At 39.7% G+C, this 24,342-nt stretch overlaps 3 protein-coding genes across 3 annotated transcripts; 2 read left to right on the plus strand and 1 right to left on the minus strand.

Annotated features, from left to right (window-relative positions):
- The first annotated feature begins 2,738 nt into the window (after window positions 1-2,738).
- On the plus strand, window positions 2,739-5,117 carry mboat4 (membrane bound O-acyltransferase domain containing 4). Its single transcript, XM_035659176.1, has 2 exons — window positions 2,739-3,167; window positions 4,143-5,117. Exons 1-2 carry the CDS (start codon window positions 2,989-2,991, stop codon window positions 5,092-5,094), a joined length of 1,131 nt encoding a protein of 376 aa, XP_035515069.1. The 5' UTR covers window positions 2,739-2,988; the 3' UTR covers window positions 5,095-5,117.
- A 1,182-nt stretch (window positions 5,118-6,299) lies between these two features.
- coq2 (coenzyme Q2 4-hydroxybenzoate polyprenyltransferase) lies at window positions 6,300-11,450 on the minus strand. The gene is made up of 8 exons (XM_035659166.1): window positions 11,310-11,450; window positions 10,660-11,033; window positions 9,863-10,029; window positions 9,329-9,450; window positions 8,554-8,639; window positions 8,316-8,449; window positions 6,942-7,130; window positions 6,300-6,731 (listed from the first exon to the last, which is right to left on the minus strand). The coding sequence occupies exons 2-8, from the start codon at window positions 10,970-10,972 to the stop codon at window positions 6,576-6,578; spliced, it is 1,167 nt and encodes a 388-aa protein (XP_035515059.1). The 5' UTR covers window positions 10,973-11,033; window positions 11,310-11,450; the 3' UTR covers window positions 6,300-6,575.
- A 790-nt stretch (window positions 11,451-12,240) lies between these two features.
- Window positions 12,241-23,959, plus strand: LOC118325687 (zinc finger protein 462-like). The gene is made up of 11 exons (XM_035658459.1): window positions 12,241-12,375; window positions 12,704-12,770; window positions 12,877-18,032; window positions 18,130-18,419; window positions 18,800-18,918; window positions 19,476-19,610; window positions 19,713-19,953; window positions 20,197-20,339; window positions 20,429-20,652; window positions 21,615-22,722; window positions 23,080-23,959. The coding sequence occupies exons 2-11, from the start codon at window positions 12,761-12,763 to the stop codon at window positions 23,199-23,201; spliced, it is 7,548 nt and encodes a 2,515-aa protein (XP_035514352.1). The 5' UTR covers window positions 12,241-12,375; window positions 12,704-12,760; the 3' UTR covers window positions 23,202-23,959.
- Window positions 23,960-24,342: the final 383 nt, after the last annotated feature.

Raw genomic sequence — 24,342 nt, forward strand, 5'->3', positions numbered from 1 at the left:
AGCTTTCTATCAAATAAAGGCAATAAACCCCCAAAAATATATATTAAAAAAAAGTATTTGAGGTTAATTTGGCCCACAGTGTATTAAATTAGATGAAACAAATAATCCTTGTGTGGCAATTGCGTTGTCGCAGCAGCACAGATTAGACATCCTGCTGGGTAAAAAATATAGTAAAAACAGACGAACATTGACCAAACTTATCAAACACAACAACAGCAAATGAATAAACAGCATTTACAAACATCATCTTCACTGACACAGACCGTTAAGTTAACACACATGTGAGACAACATGTACAGAAACAAGTAATAGAAGACCCACTGCATACATACACTCACGCTATAAGAGAAGGGTCATGCTAGCGGCGCTGCTCTCTGAATGATAATGTCGGTCGGCCAGTCCATCACTCTGGTCCAGACTGAAATATTTCAACAACCGTTTTATCGATTGCTAAGAAATTTTGTACAGACGTTCTTGATTCCCAGAGGAAGAATCCTAATGACTTTGGAGATTCACTGGCTTTGTCTCTAGCACCACCATGAGGTTCACATTCGTGGTTCTGAGTGAAATATCTCAACAGTGTTTGGATGGATTGCTGTGAAATGTGTCATCAGGTCAAATACTACTGTTAAATGCTCCAGTTTATGACTAAATACCTACAACAAGACAATTTAGCTGTACTTTGTGTTTAATACAAATTAGCATTTAGCATGATGATGTTAGCATTCGGCTCAGAGGATCACACGTCTAACACAGCCTCACAGAGACATGACTTGGCTGTATACTCTTAGACATTTTTTAATAAGAGATTTCTTCAACTCATGTTATTTGATATTAAATAAAGTTGAATTATAGGATAAGAAATTGTGCAGTGTTGGTGTTTCATTAATAATCAGGCACACTGAATGAGGGACCATGACTCATTATAAATGTGTGGTTTCAGTGCCCCTATTATTACTGTATACTCAACACTGCAGCTACCAATCAAACAAAAGTAGATATTTTGTTCTTCACCAGGACCTTGTGCAACCACCTACAGTTCCAGTAAAGTACATTATATTTTCTCTCAGAGTTTGTTTGTGCTGGCTCAAGTGATAATATGCAGTTGGCAGTTATTGGGCTTCAGCTGCCTCCGAACGTGAGTCAGACATTAAGAATTTATGAAGAGAACAAAACATGTTTTAACCAAACCAGGCCAGTACCTAACATATCTAATGCTACAAAGACACACTAGTACTTTTATATTACATTATAATTAGTAAAATAAAATAATTCATATTAAAGTATTAAGTAAGGTTCTGTTTTGAACTTATTATCACTCTAAACAATTCTGATTCTGATTCTTATTCTGAAATTGGCATATATATAAAAGGTAAAACCTGGTGTAAAAAGTACATTTATTCAAGTTCCTCTCAACTCAAACATTGTTGGGTCACTGAATTAAGACCAGCATGCTGTGGCTCTGACACTATTTGAATAGATGTATCATACATTTGGTTGTCTGTCTGCCAGTATAAATCTGGCAGTTTGCAAAGAGATGCAAATATAACCTTGAGTCAGCAGGTTGAAAGAGTGGTTAATCTTTATTTTTAGTAATCTGGGCAAAAAGCTTGCTCACATTTGTATTACTTCTCATTTTGACTTTGTATTTATATTTTAGTATCAATTGAATGAGTTAACTGTTGGCTAACATTCATTGTTGTTTTGGAAAGTGTTACACAAATAAACCACTACTGTTGGTTCCTTGCAATAAAGACTTCCTGAGTTGCTACATGTTTGATTTTGTGAAATAAAAAAAAACGGACTTATTTTGGTTGCTATAGTTGCTGAAATATGGACTAACAAAAATCCTCTGTATCCCACACATTATTGATAATGTCAAACAAAGGGAATAACCATTATCAGTACTGTGTGATAGTGGTAAACAAAAGGAACTACTTTATTGCAAGCCACAGGTGGAATGGCAAAGACAGCCAGTGCAGGTAAAACAAATATTTTAGCTCTTTATTAGGACAATCGGCACCAAACGTCAGCTATCAGTGGCCTCGATAGAGACTCAGATATGGGTTCGATGAACTGGTTGTGGGAACATCATCAGTTTTTAATGCACCAATACTTTTTACTTCCATTCGCATTTTTGTTTTATTTTCTTGCCAAACTGGGTTTTCTGTCCTTAACGTACAGGTATGTAATTTTAAATTGATTTATTAATCTTATTATATACTAAACCACATTTATGTGTCAAGCAATTAATTAGTATACAAGGAACTGTTACTGTGGGAGTCTTAATGCACTAAAATCAGTCGCATTTAAAAAATTTCAGTGAACCCATATTTTAATAATATCAGTTTGTATTTTAGTAGTTTAATGAAGTTTGATTTGTAAATGTGACCCTGTATGAAATAATCAGACCAACTGGAACATAACATAAGAGTTTTTTAACCGGGGACACAACACTACAGACAGTCTTGTACATATTTATTTTTATTTCATATTCATTTGTTAGTATTTTATTTATCTAATTGTATTCTGAACTTCTCTGTAAAACTGTAAATATTTTGGTTTAAATGTATTCTTTAAATAAAATGACTTGAGAAATCCTAATCAGTCAGGAAGTGAAGTGTAGTGTAGCTAGCGATTATTTTCATTCATCAATTAATCTGCAGACCATTTCCCTGATTAATCGTTTAATTTAGTTTAGTTTTAATTTAATTGTTTGGTCTTATGTCTTGTTTTGTCTAACCAGTCTAAAACCCAGTCCAATATTCAGTTCACAATGATATAAAGAAAGACAAAACCAGCCAATCATGACATTGGAGAAGCTGCAACCGGAGAATCTTGGCCATTTTTGCTTAGTTAACAGAGTTTTCCCATCCATTGACTAACCAGTTTATCAGCAAATCATTGCAGCTCTAGTCGTTAACACAGATTTCTGTGTACAGGTACCTGTTTGTCGCTATTGGAGGATGTGTCCTGGCAGTCGTCACAATGGGGATCTACAGCGCACTTCTGTTCACCTCCACCTTTGTCTTTATTCTGCTCGTGTGCTCTGTGGATCCCAGCAGTGTCCACATCTGGGCCTTTAGTATCCAGATGTTGTGGCAAACCTTCTGGCACCTGCTTATACAGTACAGGGAATACTACCTGCATGAGCCTGTCTGCATCAGGTATTCATTTTAAATGAGTTCGGCGTTATGTTAGCTGACACCTTCATCCTTATATAAATTATGAATGATCAGCTAAGCTATTAGTAATTTGTATTTAAAGGATAAGTCTGGTGATATTGTGTATTTTTATCATTGTCAAAAAATCCCATGAAAAGACCAAAAGCCTCAATGAATTGATCCTACTAACAAGTATCACCTGGTATAATAAAAAAAAAAACATAATGCACTCACTAGGTGATCCTTTGTTATAATGAACATTGGGACTGTAGTTTAGTTTTATTTTTATTACAAGCACACAAAATGCACGACTTCATGTTTTATTTTGTTTTCAAAACCTACAGTACCCAGATGTTTGATAAAATAGTTTTGCCTTTTAAAAAAATTTAATTATAATTTCTACACATTTTTAAATGTCTTCAGTAATAAGCCACAGACGAGCTCTGGAAATCTGAAACTACTGAGACGGATAAACATATTGCTGGTTTTGGTCTTTTCATTGGATTTGTTGACAAAGACAAAAAAATAGAATAGTGCTTAAGATGCATAGATGAAGAGTACACAGCACAGAGATATATAATTAAGTGCTAAAGTATTTGCTCAAAATGGATTCCCTTTTACAATGATATTGAATCTGACAAAACAGTCTCGCCTGAGGGTCCATTTAGGAGCTGTCCTGGAGCTTTCGACCACATCACACTGTTATCATCAGCAGAGTGAGTTAACTCAATTGCTATAGAACTGAGGCTTTCTTTCTAAGACACCTCATCCATGTTCACTTTTTGTCAGAAATCGTTAGCTGCTGCCTCTAAGAATCAATTTTGTGATATGATCAAAAGCTCCAGAACGGTTACTAAATAAACCTTAAGGTGAAACTGTTAAGGACGAACTTTGAACCTACGTTATTAGATGCTTAAAACCTGAAAAAAGCATGCAGATATTCATATGTGATCAGACGAACAACTCTTGCTCTTTCAGATTGTTTTTGGCTATGTCCTCTTTGATGCTACTCACTCAGAGAATCACCTCAGTGTCCATGGACCTCCAGGAGAAACGAGTTATGCTAACATTTAATGCTTCATCCAAAAGGAAGGCATGTGTGATGCTTCTCCCTCTTATCAGCTACACCCTCAATTTCACCACACTGCTTGGTGGCCCTTTGTGCTCCTACAGTCGATTCGTGTCCCTAATGGCGGGAATAAGACTCAACCCTCCACCTAATCCACAGGGTGTGGTCTTCCTAAAGCTGATACAGGTGCTGTTGCTGGAGTGTTTAAGGTATTGTCTTGTCTATTTTCTGAAACACAACATCTATGATCCCTACAACTCCATTTTTTTCTATGGCATCCTGTGGGTTTGGGGTATGGCGGTGGTTTTGAGGATGCAATATTATTCTCACTGGAGGATCAGTGAATGTCTCAATAACGCAGCTGGGTTTGGTTTTTGGGAAAATGCCCCAGGATGCTCACCAGACTGGAGCAGACTATCTGACGGAGATTTCTGGACCACCGAGGCCTCGAGTCGCATTTCAGAGTTTGCCCGCCGATGGAACACGACAACAGCTTCATGGCTGCGTAGACTGATTTATATGAGGTGCAAGCGTTTCCCATTGTTCATGACTTTTGGGTTTTCACTGTGGTGGCATGGTTTGCATTTAGGTCACTTTGTGGGAATTTTGACCTGGGCTGCAACAGTGAAAGCAGATTATCACATACACGGTCACCTGCGCCGAAGACTTTCATCTACATGGAGGAAAACATACACTTGTTTAAGCTGGATAAACACTCAAATGATTGTTGCTTGTATTGTTATAGCAGTAGAATTAAGAAATATGTCTGGTTTGAGACTTTTGTCGACAACATACATAGGTCTGTTTCCACTTTGTAATATTATTCTGCTCTTTATCCTTTTAAAACTCAACACAGTTTAGTAATGTAGTCATGCGAACACACTCCCCTGCCTATGTATTTGAGATATATAGCTCCTCTCCAATATATCAAGCTTGTACTTATTACTTATTACTTATTACTTACTACTCATTAAAATATATGAACTGGAACTGGAACTTTATATCACTCTCAACTGTTTTGCTATGAAAAATGAGTAACTACTGTACAACAAAAAGCTGCTTTATCTACAGAATAGCGGTGGATCATTTTCAAATTTTAAATTATCCCTTGTCTTGAGCAGCCTTAGAGAATGTAACTGGAAATTATACTTTATTTCTGTATGTTTCAGCCACCACTATTGCGAAATGAACTGGACTTCGGGGGTAAAATTTGGGGCAGGGCTGTTCTACACTGCCCTAAACTGAATATGACTTTTACAATTTAAACTTGCATTAAATTACATTCTTGATTATTGGCTTTGATAGGGATGCACCTGATCGTGTACTTGTAATCATAAAACTAGGTGGTAGACAAGCAATGTCAGATGCCATTGCCACAATGTAATGTGAGACATATCACTGAACCAGCAGTGTGTATAGCTTTAAGCCTCTTTCATCACATTATTATGGTTGTGAAAGCAGCCTGGTTAATCGTGATGACTCACCAACCGCTTCTATGAAATTAATTGTGTTTCATCACGCACATGTAATCATGTTAATTTCCTTTATGTTTGATCATGCTGAATCCTGTACACTGTAACCTTTGACTGAATGAACCTTGACCTGATTGCTTAAACTAAGGCACTGTTGCCCACCTGGACGCCAACAATGAGAACAAAGGCACGCAAGATGCTAACTGAAAGAGAAGCAACCTCGACCAGCTTCCCATCGGTGTGCATATTACAAACAACCTTCCGTCTTGTGTACCATGCTCCGAGCATTAAAAGTCACAATAGAGCGTAAGATTTTTGTTTTGTTCCTCGTTTTCAGAGTGTGATTACAATAATAAGCAGTTTCCTGCAGACAAGCTCAGACATGGCAAGTGTACGTTAGCAGCCTGAGAGCTGAAGTAAACCAGTGACTCATGAAGAAAGTTAAGAGCCAGATATTTTTCCCAACAGTTGGTGGACAAAAAAACACCAGAAGATGCTTTAAAGGTGGATGTTGTTTGGGCATCTTTCTGCTCCCTAGTGGTAGAAATTGCTTAATGTGGCTTTGAGGCGTATTCAACAACAATTACAACAATATGTTAAATTTCCCCAATTAGGCGTGTTTATTGTGACTGAATGTTGCTGATTTCTGTGTGTTTGTGTGCAACCACTCGAGATCTGATACACATTTATCAATTTAATTTCAACAATATCCAAGTGAATTTATAAACCAACAAAGAAAAGAAAATGCATCCAATAAACTCTTTTGCAGTCTCACAGAGCTTTAAATATCCCAAAATATACTTGTTGTGTTGCAGTATGTGATGTACTGTAAATGTAATAAAACAATATTTGCACTGATTGTTATCTCACTTATCTGAAAGCTTCCTCATTTTGCAGCAAAGTGTCTCTTCTTTCTTTCCACAAATTGCCAGCAACAATGCCTAAAAATAACAACAGTCCAAGGTTTCTGTTTGAGACAAATTTCTTCCAGCAGTCCTCTGGTTTGTTAATGTCCAATGTGTAAATCTAAAAGAGAGGAGAGCAAATATCAAAACCCATGTTTGAGACTCATGTTTGTTTAGGACAACTGAGAGGACCTGATGTTATAATTTACACATTTACACCACCAGTTCACTTTAGTTGAATATTATCTCACAATGGAATGAAACTCTGCACTGTAATAAATAACCCTTTGGCGGTGATCATTTAGACTACACTGTACAACGTGTTCCTCACCTGATATGTTAGGTGAAGGGCCACTGTGGACAGTACAGCATAGTAAGGGAGAGTCTGCTCAGCATTGACCCCGGCTGCAACAAGTCCCGACATCATGGCTACCGTGAAGCCACTCAGCCAAGGTTTGGTTTGCTCCTGGAACCTCAGGGCCGTAGATTTGACTCCAACTTTGACATCGTCCTCCTTATCCTTGTTATCAAAGAAAGAACAGAGGTCTCAGTCAGTATTATCCTGCTTCCATCCACCAGAGTGGCTGAAAGTCCAAGAAACAATCGTAATCAGTGGTCTACAATCCTTAGATAGAAATCGTTTTAGGTTTAAGGAACAGTTTTGATTACCATACCTAATTTAGTACATAGTCATGTTTCAGTTTCACCATTGTTCTTTTCTTATTCATAATACACATCTGATGGTATTTGGCTTTTGTTTTGCATTTAATGGATAGTTATAACTGTAGAGTGACAGGAGGGGATTACACGCAGCAAAAGGTCCACAGCTCAGAGTCGCCCATGGCCACCGCAGCAAGGACTCAGCCTAGATACATGGGGCGCCAGCTCTACCAGGAGATCTACCAGGGATGCCTGGTATTTGGCTTTTTCAATTGAGATCACATGAATGTGTCGTATTTAAAGACACAATGAGATATTTTAACCAAAGTCTAGGTATATATTAAGACAAGAGTTTGCCTTTAAGATAAAAAAAACAAAGATTTCAAAGAAACCATTTAGAAAAAATAAATAAATATGTGTTTATTGTGTATCCAATTTGGTAGAGACCACAGTCCTGAACGAATTAAGTCTTTACTTACTTTTACGCTGTTTTGGAAGGTTTTTATTTAAATACAGTATATTCTCAATTGCTTATCATCCCAAATTGACCCAATATGTAATCTTACTATTACTGAGTCAAACAATACAGCTACATAAGTGTAATACTACTGTAAATTTGGTGCTCTCTCTCTCTCTTTGTTAGTTAGTATCCATTTGCTGCATATCCAAATCCATTTATTCTAGATTATCATGATAATAAAATTGACTGTAAATTTTTAAATAACCACTCAGACTTTTGTTGTATTTGGCTGAATAAAAATAGCTTTTTTTAATAATGAGTGAAGATTATGAGATTGACTGTGATTGTCCTTAACTGCACTGACCTCTAGTTTGAATGCTGGAGCTGTGTGCTGAGTAAAATGGATAATTGGATAAGTTGAATATAAAATATAAAAACTGGATAGAAAATGATTTCCATTGTATATTTCAACCAAATTATATGAACTTCTTTACTAAACGTAAGCGAAAATGACCCGACATGTCAGATGCTTTATAGGAAGCATAGAGAAGGAACTGTGGTATTTTGTGCAGCGCTGTACTTCACCTGATGTGCATATATTGTGTCATATATCAGCGTCCACATCACTCCTGAGAAATACAGCGGGAGGCACACGGACCAATCACAGGAGCCTTTGACAGCGGACCAGCCGAGCAGCGCTCCCCAGTTGAAGGTGAGGCCTAATCAGAAGCAGCGTAAGGAACGTAAGACCAACTTCAGCTGATTAAAAGAAGTATTATCTTTAGATGTAGAACACCTCAGGATAATCTTATACTGTACATACCCAACATAAACTGTGGCCAGTAAGTGATCCTCTTCATCAGCGGGTAGGTGATGACAAGTGATAATGACGCAGCACCCAAAACTATACTGTGAAGAGCATTATGAAAACTGTGAGCCAAACAGCATCAAGCCTTTAAATATATAAACAACTTTGCAAGTCTGCATTATAACATAGATTCACTGCTACATTTTTTGAAGTCTGTCTTAAAACAACAGTTTGTACAATAAGAGAGGTTGTCCTTGTTATCATTCGACCTGTTCATACTGATACTGGTCAGTCTGAGTTGGACAATCAAGTGAGTGTCTTTAAAGGTGCAGTCTTTTTAGTACAAAATGACCTCTTTGTGTTTCTCTGGACAGTGTTTCTGTGTTGAGTTGCAGTGGAAAGATAGTAAAAAAAGAGGGCATTTTGCACCAAAAAGAGAGTAACTTTGGAAGATATTGACTTGATTTGTCTAACTCAGACAGCTAGAGCCTCATATTAACTACGGATAAACTTTAAAATGCATTTTTGCATGGAAAGAGGACTCTGGATTTTGCGCCTCATCACTTACACTGAAAGTGCATTAAGAAGGGATCTCTTCATGGCCAACAAAGGGAGTTATAAACCTTCAAATAAGGCAACATTACCTTTATATTGCAAGCTTTAACTATGCGACAGCACAAGAAATGAAGTCCAAAGACAGTGTTTTTTGTCTGACCTACACTCTTGGTTATTTGTTCCATCTTGTCTGTTGTCCAACAGATCTAATGAAAAGAAGAGGATCACTGGATACCTGTAATAGTTGAGACACAAGAGAACCCCAAGTGCCAGAGAGAGCTGCCCTCCTAGGAAGACCAGTGCCTGCATCCTAGAAATCTCTCCTGACGCAATGGGTCGAGTGGCCGTCCTGGAAACCTGCACCAAAACATCACTTTCAATCAGTCAGTGCAGAAATCAAGATAGGAATGCTTACTTCTTGCTGTATTATAGTAGTAAGGAGGGTGTTAGTGACTGTGAGTGAAGTAAAAGGCACAGCTATAAACCATCAACATAGAGTATTACGGCTTCCTAAAAACTGTATTTATAATTATCCACGTGTGATCAGAAAAGACCTCTATAAAATAAAACACATTATTAAAAACAGCAATTAAGAAATTGAGATTGTTATGGAAATATCCAGTTGATAATAAATGGAGCTGACAGGGAAAAGTCAAATCAAATATGGGCTTAGGTTATTTGGGAGTTATCATAATAAATTTTACTTTAGGGCATTTTTAATGACAAAAGCCACCTGGATGTGTGAATGGCTACATATTCTTTCATATACCTTTTTGTCAAAGTCTCTGTCCCACATGTCATTGATGGTGCAGCCCGCTCCTCTCATCAGCAGAGCACCTGTACCAAACAGGGTGAGCATGCCCAGATGTGGGAGACATCCGGGGTCAGAAGCCAGAGCAATGCTCCATGTACACGGGAGATACAACAACCATGTTCCTACAATACAGAGACACACCATAAACAGGAGATTAAACAAAGCTATGAAGACATGAAGGCCAAGCCGATAGAGACAGTGAGTCTCTGAAAGTTTAAACTGTGGTCTGGTGGGGAAAGTGTTTGACTACTGCTGAGGGGCTCTTACGTTTATTCTCAGCAGCTTGCCTGGTGTTGGCACAAAAGCTTTCTGAAAAGTGCATCAAGCTCCCCTGTGTAGTACGCCCTTTGTGTCCAAGCTTTGTGTTTTTATTTTAGGTTGCCCAGACCTTTCAGTTAAATTCCAAGCTGCAGATGTAGAGATGTAGATCGAATTTTTCTATTTTGTTTTGTTTTGGGATGCACAGAAGTTTAGATCTCAAGGTCATTTAGTGTTTTAATACACTATTATATTCTTATAAAGTTCTTTATTACACAACTGTGTTAATTACTCTCAAAAGATCCCAAAAAGGCAGATTTACCAATATTCCAAACTTCGGCTAAAACTAATGATGAACCAATCCGGACACTGTTTTTAAAAAATATACAGGCTAATATTTAAATTAGGTCCCTATACAGTAACAGTTCCTCTCTGAATAATTGTATAAACATACACAGAAGCATGTGATTTGCATTACAGATGAATGTACAAACCAATAGGCTTGTCCAGCCTCATCAACCGGAGATATGGCCGGACAGGTGCTGGAGCTGCATTCACAATTGTAGCAGCTGACAGACTGAAAGATCTTCTCCCATAGTGCTGTGTTTCCCGTAGTCTGAGTGATGGGCGGATTGCACTCTGGCTGTAAAACCCTCTCCTCAGCATACTGGAGTCTGACTGAAGACCATCTGTAGTCCTCCGTCCTTCCATGTGAAGGAGGCAGTTTGACAGGGAGTAAAGACAGGGGTAGGAAGATCCATGGTGAATCCGGTTCAGGACATTCAGAGTCAGCTTGGCTGAGAGCATCGTGTTCCTCTGAGGTCAGACTGACATTATTAGTTTTTTTTCTCCTCAGAAAACGTCACCCCTGAACACACAAATAAAGACACACAATGGTTTGTCAAAGGCTTTCACACAGAGGAGGACTGATTTGCTGCAACAGGCATTCCTTTTGTGCTGGAGTGAACCAGCTGCACAGAGACTGATCTCATGTGTCAGACTGTTTGTGCGTGTAGCTGCAGCAGGAAGTCTGATCACTAAGTTAGCTTGTAGCTAGATACAGTCATACTGAGGCTGATAACACGTGTTGTCATTCACTTAATACTGAATATATAATGATAACTCAGTAATGAGACAGACTTACACTGAAGTAGAGAAAATATCACTTTCAAAGGAGACCAGCCACTGACACTGCTGCTCTGCTGTTTCCTGTTATGGTACGACCGATATATTGCTCCGGAGGAAATGTCAGTACTCGGAACTCACGACAGTCGCGACAGGAAATGCCAACATCGATACATACAGCCACATTTTCTCTTTGGGGTGATTGCTGTGATGTTCCTGGAGGTTATTTAATCCACCTGGGTTTATAAAGGCGGATTATCACTTGTCAGAACAGAACAGAAACGAGGATAAAATAAATATTGATGTTTTCCTGGACTGTTATTAAAGTTTCGCTATCAAATGTGCCTCATATATCCAATCTAATGTACAAAAATGTATTGTGAATATATTGTGTCACATGGGAGAAAATGAAACATTATTAAACAAACCTCAAATGAGAGGATTTGAAAAAAAGGGGAAGCGTTTCTTTAGACTAATAATGAGCCACAAAGCGAAGACTAAGTACTTCCGGTCATATCTGTCTCTGATTTCACAATTAAAGCATGGCCGAACACCTAATCTTAATTAAAACATGAGATGCACCAATTTAGCTTGATAGTATGGATGATAAAATTATTCTCCGCCATATAACAATAACAAAAAACAATACGTAAATACTTTTTGTATTGTTTGATGTTTTCTGTATTCTTTTCATAATGTCGTTTAAAAAATAAGACCCTTTTTATTATTTAATTATTACATTATTACAAAGTAAAAATGCACCGTTAATATGTCATGTTTTAATTTAAGGGAAAATGTTTTTTGCTCTGGTCTATATAATTCTGAAAAACACATCACAGCACAGACCCAAAGAAGCTATGCATTAAAGTTCTGAAATTATAACTTTATTTTGAAGGTTACGGTGAGTCTCGCCGGAAGTGAAGCGGTAGCTGAAACCCATTGATGTCTCGTTGGAGCGGAAGCACAAGCCAGATGGAGTTGCACTCGCGCGAAAAATGGCGGAAATGTGTGGTTTCTGCACGTTAACAACATCAGCTATTGAAAGCGTTGCTTCTTAAGCCTCAACCTCAAGTTTGTCTGCACGCGTGAGTACATGATAGCACTGAATATTTTACTGAGTTGTGTTCGTCCACTTTTTCTTCGCTTGTGTTGTTGAGAGAGTTCGTGTCAGTTTAGTTAATAGTGGGACTGAGCTCGTTTTCCCTTTCCTTCCTGTTGAACGACTGATAAATACCCAAGTTTTTTTCAGCTTACTGCCACCTGTTGCTGTTGGTGTGTAATTTTGAAGTCCTCAGTAGAAACCCTCAGTAGTGCACTAAACTTTAACTGTGGTAACAAAGTAGGAACCAAATATATGGCGCTGCTCTTGTGCCTTGTACGATGCAATAATGTATGTTTTTAACCTGCTTCCAGGTGTGTCACAGCTGTGTCTTTTATATGTAAGGCTCTGGGTTTAGAGAGGAAAGCAAGATGCAAAAAGGTATTTATTACAGTCAATATTTCTGACACTGTTGAGTGTTGTTTCAATGAAGTGCATCATTATATCATATTAAGTAGTCATCATTATCTGTTATTTACCCCCTCAGATTCAATTTCCACCTCTGGCCACGTGATATGCAATCAAGCTCAAACTCAAGAACCCTTGAAGTCTTTCCAGTGTAGTCACTGTACACTTACCTTCAAATCCAAGGTCTACCTTTTTGAACACCTCAACAAGGTGCATGGCTTTGATGTAGATGTGGCTCTCAGAGATGCTGGTTTAAAAAATGCTGGGACTACCAAAGCCAGCACCGACAACATAAGCAGCAGTTCAGGAGATCATTTTGAATGCCAGCGCTGTGATTTTAAAGCTTGCAGTCGGGACGTTTTAAATGAACATGACGAACACTGTAAAAACAAAACAGAGGATCAGAACGTGATAGGAAATCGAATCAGTTCTGAAAACCCGGACACCAAAAATCCTTCGACGGACCAGCTCAAGGAAGCTGCTGGAGCACGAGAGATTTCCTCCACTCTTTCAGTTACGTCTACCTCAAAAACTAAATGCACACTTAACTCCTCAAAGGATGTGAAAACATACAAGAGGCCATTGCAAACCATCACAAAGTACTTTGTGTCATCCTCTGGATCAACTGGGAAATCCCCAGTGAAGTTAGCTGACAGCACAGTGCTTCTAGATAGCGCCAAAGAAACCCTGGTTTTGCAAGAATCTCCTCCAGACTCCAGCCCAAACAGTAGTGGTGTGTTTAAAGTCACTGCCAAGCCCACGATAGATATCTCCGGATGTAAATCTGACCGTTTTTTGCTAAGTGACCAACTTCTAGTCAGTGACCTGCGAGCGCCAAAGCCCGAGGAACAATTTGAAGGAACAGTTCCTAACAATGTTGGCAAGAGGACCAATAATGAGAGCTCAAAAGGACCTCCTGCTAAAAAAGCAAAGGAAGAGGCAAAGAGAAGAGAGGAAGCCGATGCAAGCAAACGACAACAACAATCATCAAGTAACACAGAGTTTTCATTTGAATTTAGTGAAGACGAAGAAGAAAAGAAGGCGAATCTTGTTAATGGAGACATGAAAAGCCCAAAAATTTATTTTTGTAAGCACTGTGACTACACCGATGTTAGCATCACACTTTTGTCAACTCATTATCAGAACAACCACCCTTACGTAAGATATAAAACCGTTTACATTCAGGAGCCGAGTGATCAGAGTGCTACCTTTCGTTGCCTGGAGTGTCCAGTTGAGTTTTTCAGTGTAGCTGACCTCAAGAGACACTATATGGAAAATCATCCAGAGGCCCCAAATGTATTCACGATGCAATCATCTGAACTCCGTTTGCTTTTCAAATGTTTTGTCTGTCAATTTACCACAACTGCATTGAAGACCTTGATAAAACATTACAAGCAAACACACCCAACACACAAAGTGGACAATTCCTTGATGTACTACAGATATTCGGTGACTAGCTGCCAAGAGGAACCATCACAGTCGAACACATGTGAAAAAGCGCCCAGTCCAGAAAGACCACAAGGTCTTGAGAGTGCGTGTGAACCGAGTAAGGAAGTCAAAAATGCACCCCCACCCCAACATCCCAGCTCCAAAAGAGCCGAAGGGGCATTGTATGATTGCAACAAGTGCAACTTTAGTCACAAGTCAGTTGTAGTTATGCATGTCCACTACCAAAAAAGTCACCCAGATGAAGCGGTCACAATAGACAAAATTAAGCAGTCAGCACGTGTCACAACATCGCAGATGATGCCTGAAAAGTCCCCAGATTCTGTGACAACAATAGAAAAATCTACATCTCAAAAAAACACATTCGGTCCTCATGAGAGGACAAGAAACCAAGCTGATCTTTCCCAGCAAAAGATTTCATTGTCATTGAGAAATCCTAAGGTCACACAAGAAGCTTCTAAGACTCGTTCAGAGTCTACAAAAACAGAAGGAAAGAAAGTGGAAGTTTCTGAAGACAAAAGGAAACAAATGAAGAGGTCTACCAAACGTATTAGGGAAATGTCTGCTGTAATGGACGGTTTATCTGGCAGTTCAACAAATAAATTGTTTTACTGCCAGTTTTGCGGTTACTCAAGTACCAACATTAAAAGTGTCGTTAGTCATCATAACTCAAAACACGCTGAGCAGGAACCAACCGATATTGAAGAGATCTTGTGTCACAGTGCTAAGGTGCAGAAAAAGAAACTTCAAAGAGAAGCTAAAGCCTCAAGAAGAGCTGCAGCTTCTGATTCTAAAACTAGCAAACAAGTTGAGGTACGTAGTGAAAAAGAACTTCAGCATAAAGATATTGAGGCAGCAGATTCTTCGGCGATGGGATTTAATGCTTATGCATGTGCAGAAAACTTATTTTACTGCCAAAAGTGCAACTATGGAAATCCATCTGTAATCGGAGTATTGAGCCATCAAGCCAAAGTTCACCAAAGCATTAATTCCAGCAGGGATTGCATTATTGAACATACAGCGTCAGTTCGCGATCAAATCGAAAAATCTAAATCTCAAGCAAAGGAGTTATCTTTTTCTACGAATCTACCTCTTCCTCTTATGAATGAGAGTGATGGACCTGCATTTTTCTGCCACTTTTGCAACTATAGACACAGAACTGTGTATGAGGTACTTCGACATTACTTCAAAATACACCGTGGATTCATGGTTACGGGTGAACAAGTCCGTCTGTATACTAATATGGTTCTCAACCAGACACAGACGACTGCAAACCAAGAAGTCAGTCAAGCATCCCTTGGGGAAAAAGATGATGAACAAGACAAAAGAAAAAAGCATGTCAAAGTTTCTGCCTCACAAACACAGAGGACCCTTCATTGCCATAGATGTCCATACAGCACTCAATATGTGTATCTTTTAAGGAGACACATGTGGAAAATCCACAAGGCCAATCGCTCAGTCACCGAGGTTTTAAAAGTGTGTTTTAAACGAGGAACTTTACAGACAGGGTATCACTGCGATTTGTGTGTTTTCTCTCACAAAAAAGCAGCAGCTGTGTATAATCACTACCAGGAACAACACCCAGGACGTAGACCAAGCCTTCAGTATGTTACTTCTCGGTTGTATGTCGGTCCTGATGCAAGCCCTCCTAAAAAGAAGAAACCTCAAATAAAGCACACTGACCGTGGTAGTGACAGCGATGACACTGATGCCAGCTTACGAGCTCAAAGATCTGGGCAAAACGAAACCAAGATGTATTCGTGCAGAGCATGTTCGTTTAAAGGAAGCTCGAAATCAGACATCGCATGCCACTACCGCGCCGTTCATCCTTGGTCTGTGAAAGAAGACGGCTCAGTCCTGGACATCCTTAACAGCAAGAAGCCGAGTGCAAACAGGCAGGTGCAAGACCACAATGAATTGCCTTTGCCCTTTGACACCTACCAAGCGCCTCTTGAATTTGAAAATTCCCCTGGTTCATCTCATGAAGCAACAGCATCTCCCACTACGTTTAAGTGTGTTTACTGCCCTGCAAGGTTTCCTACCCAGCGTGGGCTCAACACTCACTGTGGAATGAAACACCAAGACGCTTTAGCTGAAAATGTAGATGAACAACAGGAAGAGCAAGTGCAAACCCAAACACGTGTGCATGTCTTTAAGTGTCCACATTGTACCTACGTGAATACCAATTATCATGGAGTCCTCACTCACTGCCAGATGAGGCATCCTGCCCTTGCATCCAGGGCAGACAGTTATTACGTGGATGAAGCACATGTACGCAAGTGGGAGCACTGTTTGAAAAGAAAAGGCCATGGCATAAGACTTAGTGGGTACATGTGTAAAACCTGCCCCGAAATCTACGCAACGCTGGAGAAGCTGAACAAGCACCGCGAGAAGGGCCATAAAGGGACTGTGGCAAACGCAGTGGCAAACATGCCACAATCAGCCCCTAAACCATCAGCCGTGAGTAAAAAAAAACAATACAAGACCCTCAGCAATCAGGGAACAGTATCGAAAGCTTCCTTTTTAAGTAAGAAAATGTATGCAGTGATTAAGTGCCAGTACTGCTCTTATGGTTGCAGCACACAACTTGCGCTAAGTCGGCACATGCACGTTCGCCACCAGAATGCATCTGTTTCAAAAGTTCAGGCACCTTTATACAAGTGTGTCCTGTGTTCCAGTTCCTATTTCAGGAAAAAGCGCCTTGGAAGCCATTATGCTAATAAGCATGGAAAGGAAGCCTTCTTAAAATACTGTGCTCCACTGTTCACGCAGGTGACACCAGCAGCAACAGTTCCTGACCGCCCTTTAACTCAACAACCAGAAAACAATTCTGAGGACATGACGGCAGAGGATAACAAAATGTTGGTCTACAGGTGTCCGTGTTGTCCCTATATGAATGCTAGCTACCATGGCACTCTCACTCATTGCCAAATGAAGCATCCAGAAATCGTAGCTAGGGCAGATGAACTTCAGACAGAAGAAGTTCTTGTAACCAACATAGTCAGTTGTACTATGGGAAAAGCTTCTAATACAAGAGGGTACGCGTGTAAAAAATGTCCTCAAATTCATGTATCGTTGAAGAAACTTAAAAACCACTGTGAGAGGGACCACGGTCAGGCTATGGCAACAGCTTCTGAACATTCAGTTCAAACTGAAGCTGGAAAACAACCTGCTCATGGCTCTCAAGGCTCCATATTGGAAGCTGTCTCTCCAATAGAAAACCAAACGTCAGCAGTGAGCACCACAGAAACTGGCCTCAGTCACGAGTTGGGAACTCTTGAGACATGTCAACCAAGCACACTACCGAACAAAGTATTTCTGTACAAGTGCCACATCTGTACCTATATAGGATCGTGTCGGAGGTACCTGCATTGTCACTACAAAAATACCCACAAATTGGATGCATTGACCACACACAAACTGCTGCAGAAGTATAATAAATGTAAACACAAGGCCAGCAACTTGCCTGTAGCTGAATCTGAGGAAAGTGCACACGTCAAATGTAAGATGTGTCAAAACTTAACGTTTGACTCGTCTCAGCTGCTTATTGATCACTATAGTACTTTTCATAGGTCAGATTGCACATTGGACTTCATTGTGTTATCACTAGCATCAAAGAAAAGCACTGGACTTTACATATGTTCCCTCTGCAAGAAACAAATGAATGGAATCCGAAAGCTGTGTGATCATCTGGATCGCCACAGAGAGCAGGGGAAGAAGATGGCGGAAGCTGCTGAGAGAACGCCATCACTTGCCATTACGACAGCACCAGAGGCCAAATCCATCGAAGTAAGTTGAATCTACCAATATGGTATTTTACACGATTGATCCTTTTCTTTGTGCTTCTGCTACACTTTTGTTGACAATTGCTGTGTTTAATTTCCAGCTCTGTAGGCAAGATGAACTGCCCGTTTTTGAAACGGTGGCGGAACTGGCCCAGTGGAATGTGACACCAACAGAGACCTTCACTCTGCCAACAAGTCCTCTGTTGTCGCCTTCAAAACACGCCGATCTGGAGCAACCAGAGCTGGACCCGAGGGAAGACGAACACACTTGCAAACAGTGTGGGCGGAAATTCATGTCGCTGAAAGGTTTACGTTCACATGAGCGCAGCCATGCAGCCCTGGCGGCCATCAAGAAAATGGACAATGTGTCTACCTCATCATTGAAGCACAAGTAAGAAGAAACCTAGGCGATTTGGATTCAGTGTTTATGACTAGACCAGAGAGTCTGTCAGCATTTAGCTATGTCAGCTATTCAAAACAAATGTGTGAACAACATTGTTTATAATTGCTACATTTAGGTTTACGCTTATGAGCTCTTATGACAGCTCTTCAGTTGGCCTCATTTGCGCACACTCAGATAGCTTTACAAAGCAAATGAATACCGTCACAGCATTGTATAGTACTTTAAAATGAATGAAAATTAAAAATACACTACACAAATGTGATGTCCTTCATATGCACAACCCCCAACATGTATTTAGTTTTTGATGAGGTAACGGATTATATCTGACTGAATGTTTTTGGTTTGTATTTTTGTCATCATCTCATCAGCATTAACAAATACATCATCTACAAAGCTGGGACAATACGACCATTCCTATGTAGCTTCTGTTCCTATCGGACAACCGTCATGGGCCTGTGGAGGAGTCATTTTATGAAAAAGCATCATGGTGAGTAACTTGTATATGACATTCAATACACTGGTATCTGTTTTATGTTACTACTCATCATATATGATCTCTTTTGCGGGCATATTTGATCACAGAACATATTGGATTATCAGCTAATTTGTAGGTTATCTTGATGACATGTTGCACATTCAAGGACATGTTAGGCATACATGTTTTTACAGGTTTTCTCAAAATAAGCTGTTACTGCATAGGTTTCTAGTATACACTCAGCTGCCAGTTTATTAGGTACACCTAGCTAAAGTTCACCCACTCTAACACAACAGTTGTTATGCTGCTGAGTAAGTCAGTATGCTGATAAGTGCTTCTAATACTACTGTCCACCATATTAATGTCAATAAGGGGAGGCTAAATATTAGAAACTACATCCTTAATCATACAATAAAATCAATCAATCTCACCAGTGAACTAGAACATTTCCATACCAGCAATAAACAACTGTACAGAACAAATGACACAGCACTTGTATTGAGATAATAATAATGTTTCTTTTGTTTTTGTCTTGTCCTTCCATGTACATATTGTGTCTTAATGCCCAGATGTCCTTATGGATACTGCTGAGAGTGACTACCAAGATGAGGAGAGCGCTCAGAGGGCTGACAAGGATCCCCCTAATTTGTCAGAGGAATTGAACAATTTGTCTGAACTTGATGAAGAACTTGAAATTACTGAAAGCAAGTCATCCATATTATGTTTTATAAATCATAATGTACTGTATGTAGCTGTCAAAATGCATATTAAACAACACTTTTTGCATTGCACTTTTACTTTGACAGAATCATACTTGGAGCCCCCAGATGTGCAGCGGCAGTTGAACCATTATAACTTGATGGCACAGGCTGGTGCTGCATTGAAAGCAAACGTCCAAGAAACCAGTTTACCTGAGAACAGCCTGCTTCACTGTGAAGTCTGCAATTTCAACACTGGACACCTGTCTAGTATACGACGACATTACCTAAGGACCCATGGAAAGAAGATCCTCAGGTGTAAGGACTGCAACTTTGTCACTGGTTTTAGGTAAGTTACTAACTAAGTATTTTTCTTTATGTAAAAAGTCAGTGTTTTTGAACTGTGACAAGCTTCTGCAATTTCTGCCATGCTTCTACTGTAGCCTAGAAGGGACAAACCAAACACTTGCTCTAGATAGGACCGTTCACACCGTAAGCTTTCATGTGAGAGATTTGTGACGGAAATATTTGTCTCCAAGCATGAATAACATTTTGTAACGGACATAAATTTGTTTTTCCTGCCTTTCATTAGGAAAACTCTGGAAATGCACATGGAGACCGGTCACTCTACCTGCCAGTCAGAACCTTCGCATCAGAAAGACCTCCGCTGCCCTTTCTGCCTCTACCAGACCAAGAACAAGAATAACATGATCGATCACATTATCTTACATCGCGGTATGTTAGATGCTCGACAGGATTCTGTGTTCCCACCCCCTGATACCCTGATCTGTCCTGATCCGTCTTTTTGTTTCTTCTGTTTCCAGAGGAACGCGTTGTGCCGATAGAGGTGCGTCGCTCAAAGCTGTCACGTTGCCTTCAAGGTATTGTCTTCCGCTGTCATAAGTGCACATTCACGAGCGGCAGTGCTGAAAACCTGCGTCTGCACATGATGAGGCACGATGACATCAAACCCTACAAGTGCCGGCTGTGCTACTTCGACTGTACTCGGCTGAGCGACTTGGAGGCACACTTGAGCGATAAGCATCAGGTGAGGCTTTATAGCTAAACCGCTCTGTGCATCTCTGGAATTCCTTTGTGTTTTAATTAATAATGAATGATCTACTTTAATTTACTGGAATTTGAAAAATGTAAAGACATAAAACTAAAATAAAATAAATGATAAATAACAAAATATGATGTAACACATTTAGGATCCATTTTCTAGCCCTTGAGGTTAACAGCTTGCACACTATTGTTTACAGACAAGACTGATTAAAACAGTTAAAATCTCACCTCCAGTTCTCACTGACTGCTTCTCCCCAACCCAGACTTGTTTAGCCTTCTGCTTTTGTTTCTTGCAGCAAAGCATCACTGTTACTACAGCTAGTGGTAGTTCCTATGAGATCACATAAGGTGGTACATTGCTCCCTCTGGCACAGTAATATTTTGTAGTGTGCAGTGCACCATTGTTGTTAAATTCTGTTAAAGATTAGAGAAGAATATTTGTGAAGTTTCTCATGTGTGATGCAACCCCCATTGTTAGGATTTTCTAAGTTTCTGTAGTCTGAGTCTGGCTTTAGGGGTTCAGAGGGTATTGCAGGTATGACTCAGTAGCCCCTTTTCAACCAAATAATTCCTGGAACTATGGAGCCACAAGAACTAAACTAGCAGCTAAAAGTCTCTTCTGCACGTTCATTTTCTTAACCACAAAGATTAGGAAAAGTAGTTAAATAACAGCCATAAGGTTTGTATCAATTGGCTACGTTCAGCACTGCAAATACTACCCCAATAGTTCTGGTTCATTGAAAAGTTCTCTTCAGAGCAGGGAGTGGTGTCCTGGGAATTATGGCTGGGAAACTAAATTTAAACCTTGGTTCCTTCAGTTGAAACACAGGCTCCTGAATTGGTTCCTGGCCCCCTGGATAGTGGATACGTTTACCGCAGAGAAAATGGACTATATGGGTTCTTGAAAATGTGTACTTTAATTTTTTTTGCTTGTTTTTCGTGCAGGTTGTGAGGAATCATGAGCTTGTGGGTCAGATCAGCCTTGATCAGCTGGAGGCAAGGGTTGGCATGCCAGAAGAAGAAGAACGTTTGTCTAACTTAGAGCGCCACAGCAGTGACAGTGAGGATGTAAGAACAGAGGAGTTTGTTAGAAACTGTAATGAAGTTCCACACGAGACACAAGCTAAGAACCCGGCAGAAAATAACAACGTGGAGAATATTACGCTACAGATCAAGGAGGCGTATCAGAGCCAAGAGCAGGACGGGAAGAATGGAAAGGAAGAAAACCCTGCTGAGAGCTCTGTATTAGACCTTCGAGATGAGAGTACAAAACCAAACACCACTGACCAACAAGAACAAGCAAAAATGATATTCTTGCCAGACTCTGCAAGAAGACAGGAGATAGAGAGAAACAATACAGATATCCAGCTTGAGGATCGCAATTGTCCAGAGAAAGAGAGGACAAACGAGAACCAAGCCCAACCCAAACTCAGAGGTGGTGAGGACAGCAGCATAACACTCACTCAACAAAAAGAGCAGGCAGCAGAGGGGAGCTCAACGACATGTGGTAGAGTAGCTGAAAACGCACAGAGCCATAAGCTACATATTAAGACGTTAAAGCATAGGACGTTGAACTTTGAGGCTAGGATAGAAAATGATATACTGCGCCATATCCTACTGCTGGATAAAGAGGGCAGCAGCACTTTGGCACACAACCGAAAAAATCAAGTGAACACAGAGGACATTTCCGCCTCTGCCAAAACAAATCATAGGCTGGCGAATAACAACAGGGCTCCAGAGTGTTTTACAGTTGAAAGGCATTTGCTAACTATTAAGCCCAACTGTGGACAACTTAAGATAAGCCATAAGGAGATCTTAGGCGTCTCGTTTACTAAATGCAAAGAGGATCAAGTAAAAAATCCAAAAAACAGTGAGGAAGTAAGAGACCCTTACGGGGAAATGCCAGTACTTGAGAATGAATATCTGAAAGAAGAAATGCAACCTCTTTGCAAAGAGGAAGATAAGAATGATGATGGTGAGCAAAAGCAGGACAGAGAGGAGATGATCGCCGAAGACAATGAGAAGGAATCTGAGAATCCACATGTGCCCAAAGGTAAGACAGTAAAGTGATCACAATAAACCACAATAAAGTGTTCTGAACATATTTGACAGAATATTTGGTTTGAGTTTTGACAGTGGAGGATGGAAAATACACTGCAGCGACCGTGGGTTGGACTCCGACCTATGGCCCTTAGCTGTGGCCTTCTCTGGATATATGTATTTTGGGGTGAACTGTCCCTTTTTAAGATGTTATATTGGGCTGCTAGAAATAGTGACTGGCATTTTTCACTGTTTTCTGACATTTTATAGACTGATTAATAGTTTCATGGGAGTAACTGTGGGTTGCAACTAGTTAGGTCTTGGAAATTACATGTGACACCAGCCTTAGTTCATTTGTCTTGTTCTTCAGGGGAAACCACAGTTCTGGATGGAGCAGCTACAGAGGAGAAACTGTTCACCTGTGAGTTTTGTGGACGAAACCTCACAAACAGCTTTGAACTGCAACGCCACATTGTTCGACATGGAATATAACGATTTCCTTCACATCGTGGACGGTAGCGAGGGCTTCCACCGTGGATTTTTGTTTGGGAAGCTACGTTTTCTTTTCATGAATCGTCCTCTTCTTTCTTACTATACTGTGTATTTCTGAACAACGTGGTTACAAATACATTTTTCATGTTTTGTAGATTTTAAACCTTTTTTATGAAATGTTTTTTTATGGTACAGCCGTTATTGGAAGGATTTGATTTGTTTATTCACTAACTAAAACGTCAGAACTAATATGGTAACATTTCAAAGTGGAACGCATTGTCATTAAGGTGTTACTTAGATTTGTTTAAAGACACTAATGGATATCCATGAGTAACTATCATGTGAAGATCCTCCATTTTTTTTATTCTTTATAAAAAATATTCTAATTCTTTATGTTAAGGAAGATGTTGATCAAAGTTTATTACTGTAAAACATGCAAAAATCAACAACAACAAACACTGTGAACTACTGTTAAATATAAACTGAACATACTCATTCAGTACCAAGACCTGAAACAACCTCAATACCACTGACTGTGGAAACGCTTCTGCTGCCTTCAGGTGCTGTTGGATATTTGAATACGAGTTGTTGTGTACCTTGCTAGTGAGCAATTAAACAGTTTCACAGTAATAGTACGGTTGTAACTTAGATAATAACTGTATTTAGTATGGTGTTTCATGTTAATGAATGTATGTTTACTTTTTAACCTGTCTGTCATATGATATTTACTTTTGTTGTAAATAAACTGCAAGCGTGATTGCCACCCCTGATGTGTCTTTCCCTGTCATTCTGCTGCAAGTCCATTGTATTTGGGGTACTATGCAACCACAAACAGGCACAACTTCTTTCACGAAATTATAATTAGTGCTAGTTAAAAATAAAGCAGTTGAACATGGAGCCGTTTGATCTCAGCACTCCAACCATTGTCCTTGACACTTCATTTTTAGCTATTTTCCAGAAATTGATTGTATCTTCAAGTGTATTTCTATGATCTCAGAGAAATCTACTGTCTGCCTGAAACACTATGCTTGGCCAATGTGACCAACTTTAAGATCTTTTTTTTTGAAAATGTAGTTTCCACAGACATCACCTGATACTGGCCTGCCAGTTGTGAACATGTGGTAGAAATCTATGCAATCAC

This window comes from Morone saxatilis, unplaced genomic scaffold (genome assembly GCF_004916995.1).
Source record: "Morone saxatilis isolate NCDOM2014 unplaced genomic scaffold, NCSU_SB_2.0 Contig16, whole genome shotgun sequence".
In the NCBI taxonomy this organism is placed as follows: Eukaryota; Metazoa; Chordata; class Actinopteri; family Moronidae; genus Morone; species Morone saxatilis.

Coding starts and splice junctions, on each gene's coding strand:
- coq2 (XM_035659166.1), bottom strand. CDS start 10,972: ATGCTCTCAGCCAAGCTGACTCTGAATGTCCTGAACCGGATTCACCAT. Junction 8,450..8,553: donor CTGGCCACAGTTTATGTTGG/GTATGTACAGTA, acceptor GCTTCTGATTAG/GCCTCACCTTCAACTGGGGA. Junction 6,732..6,941: donor CCCTTCACCTAACATATCAG/GTGAGGAACACG, acceptor CCTCTCTTTTAG/ATTTACACATTGGACATTAA.
- mboat4 (XM_035659176.1), top strand. CDS start 2,989: ATGGGGATCTACAGCGCACTTCTGTTCACCTCCACCTTTGTCTTTATT. Junction 3,168..4,142: donor CATGAGCCTGTCTGCATCAG/GTATTCATTTTA, acceptor TTGCTCTTTCAG/ATTGTTTTTGGCTATGTCCT.
- LOC118325687 (XM_035658459.1), top strand. Junction 20,653..21,614: donor ACTTGAGCGATAAGCATCAG/GTGAGGCTTTAT, acceptor TTTTTCGTGCAG/GTTGTGAGGAATCATGAGCT. Junction 22,723..23,079: donor GAATCCACATGTGCCCAAAG/GTAAGACAGTAA, acceptor CTTGTTCTTCAG/GGGAAACCACAGTTCTGGAT.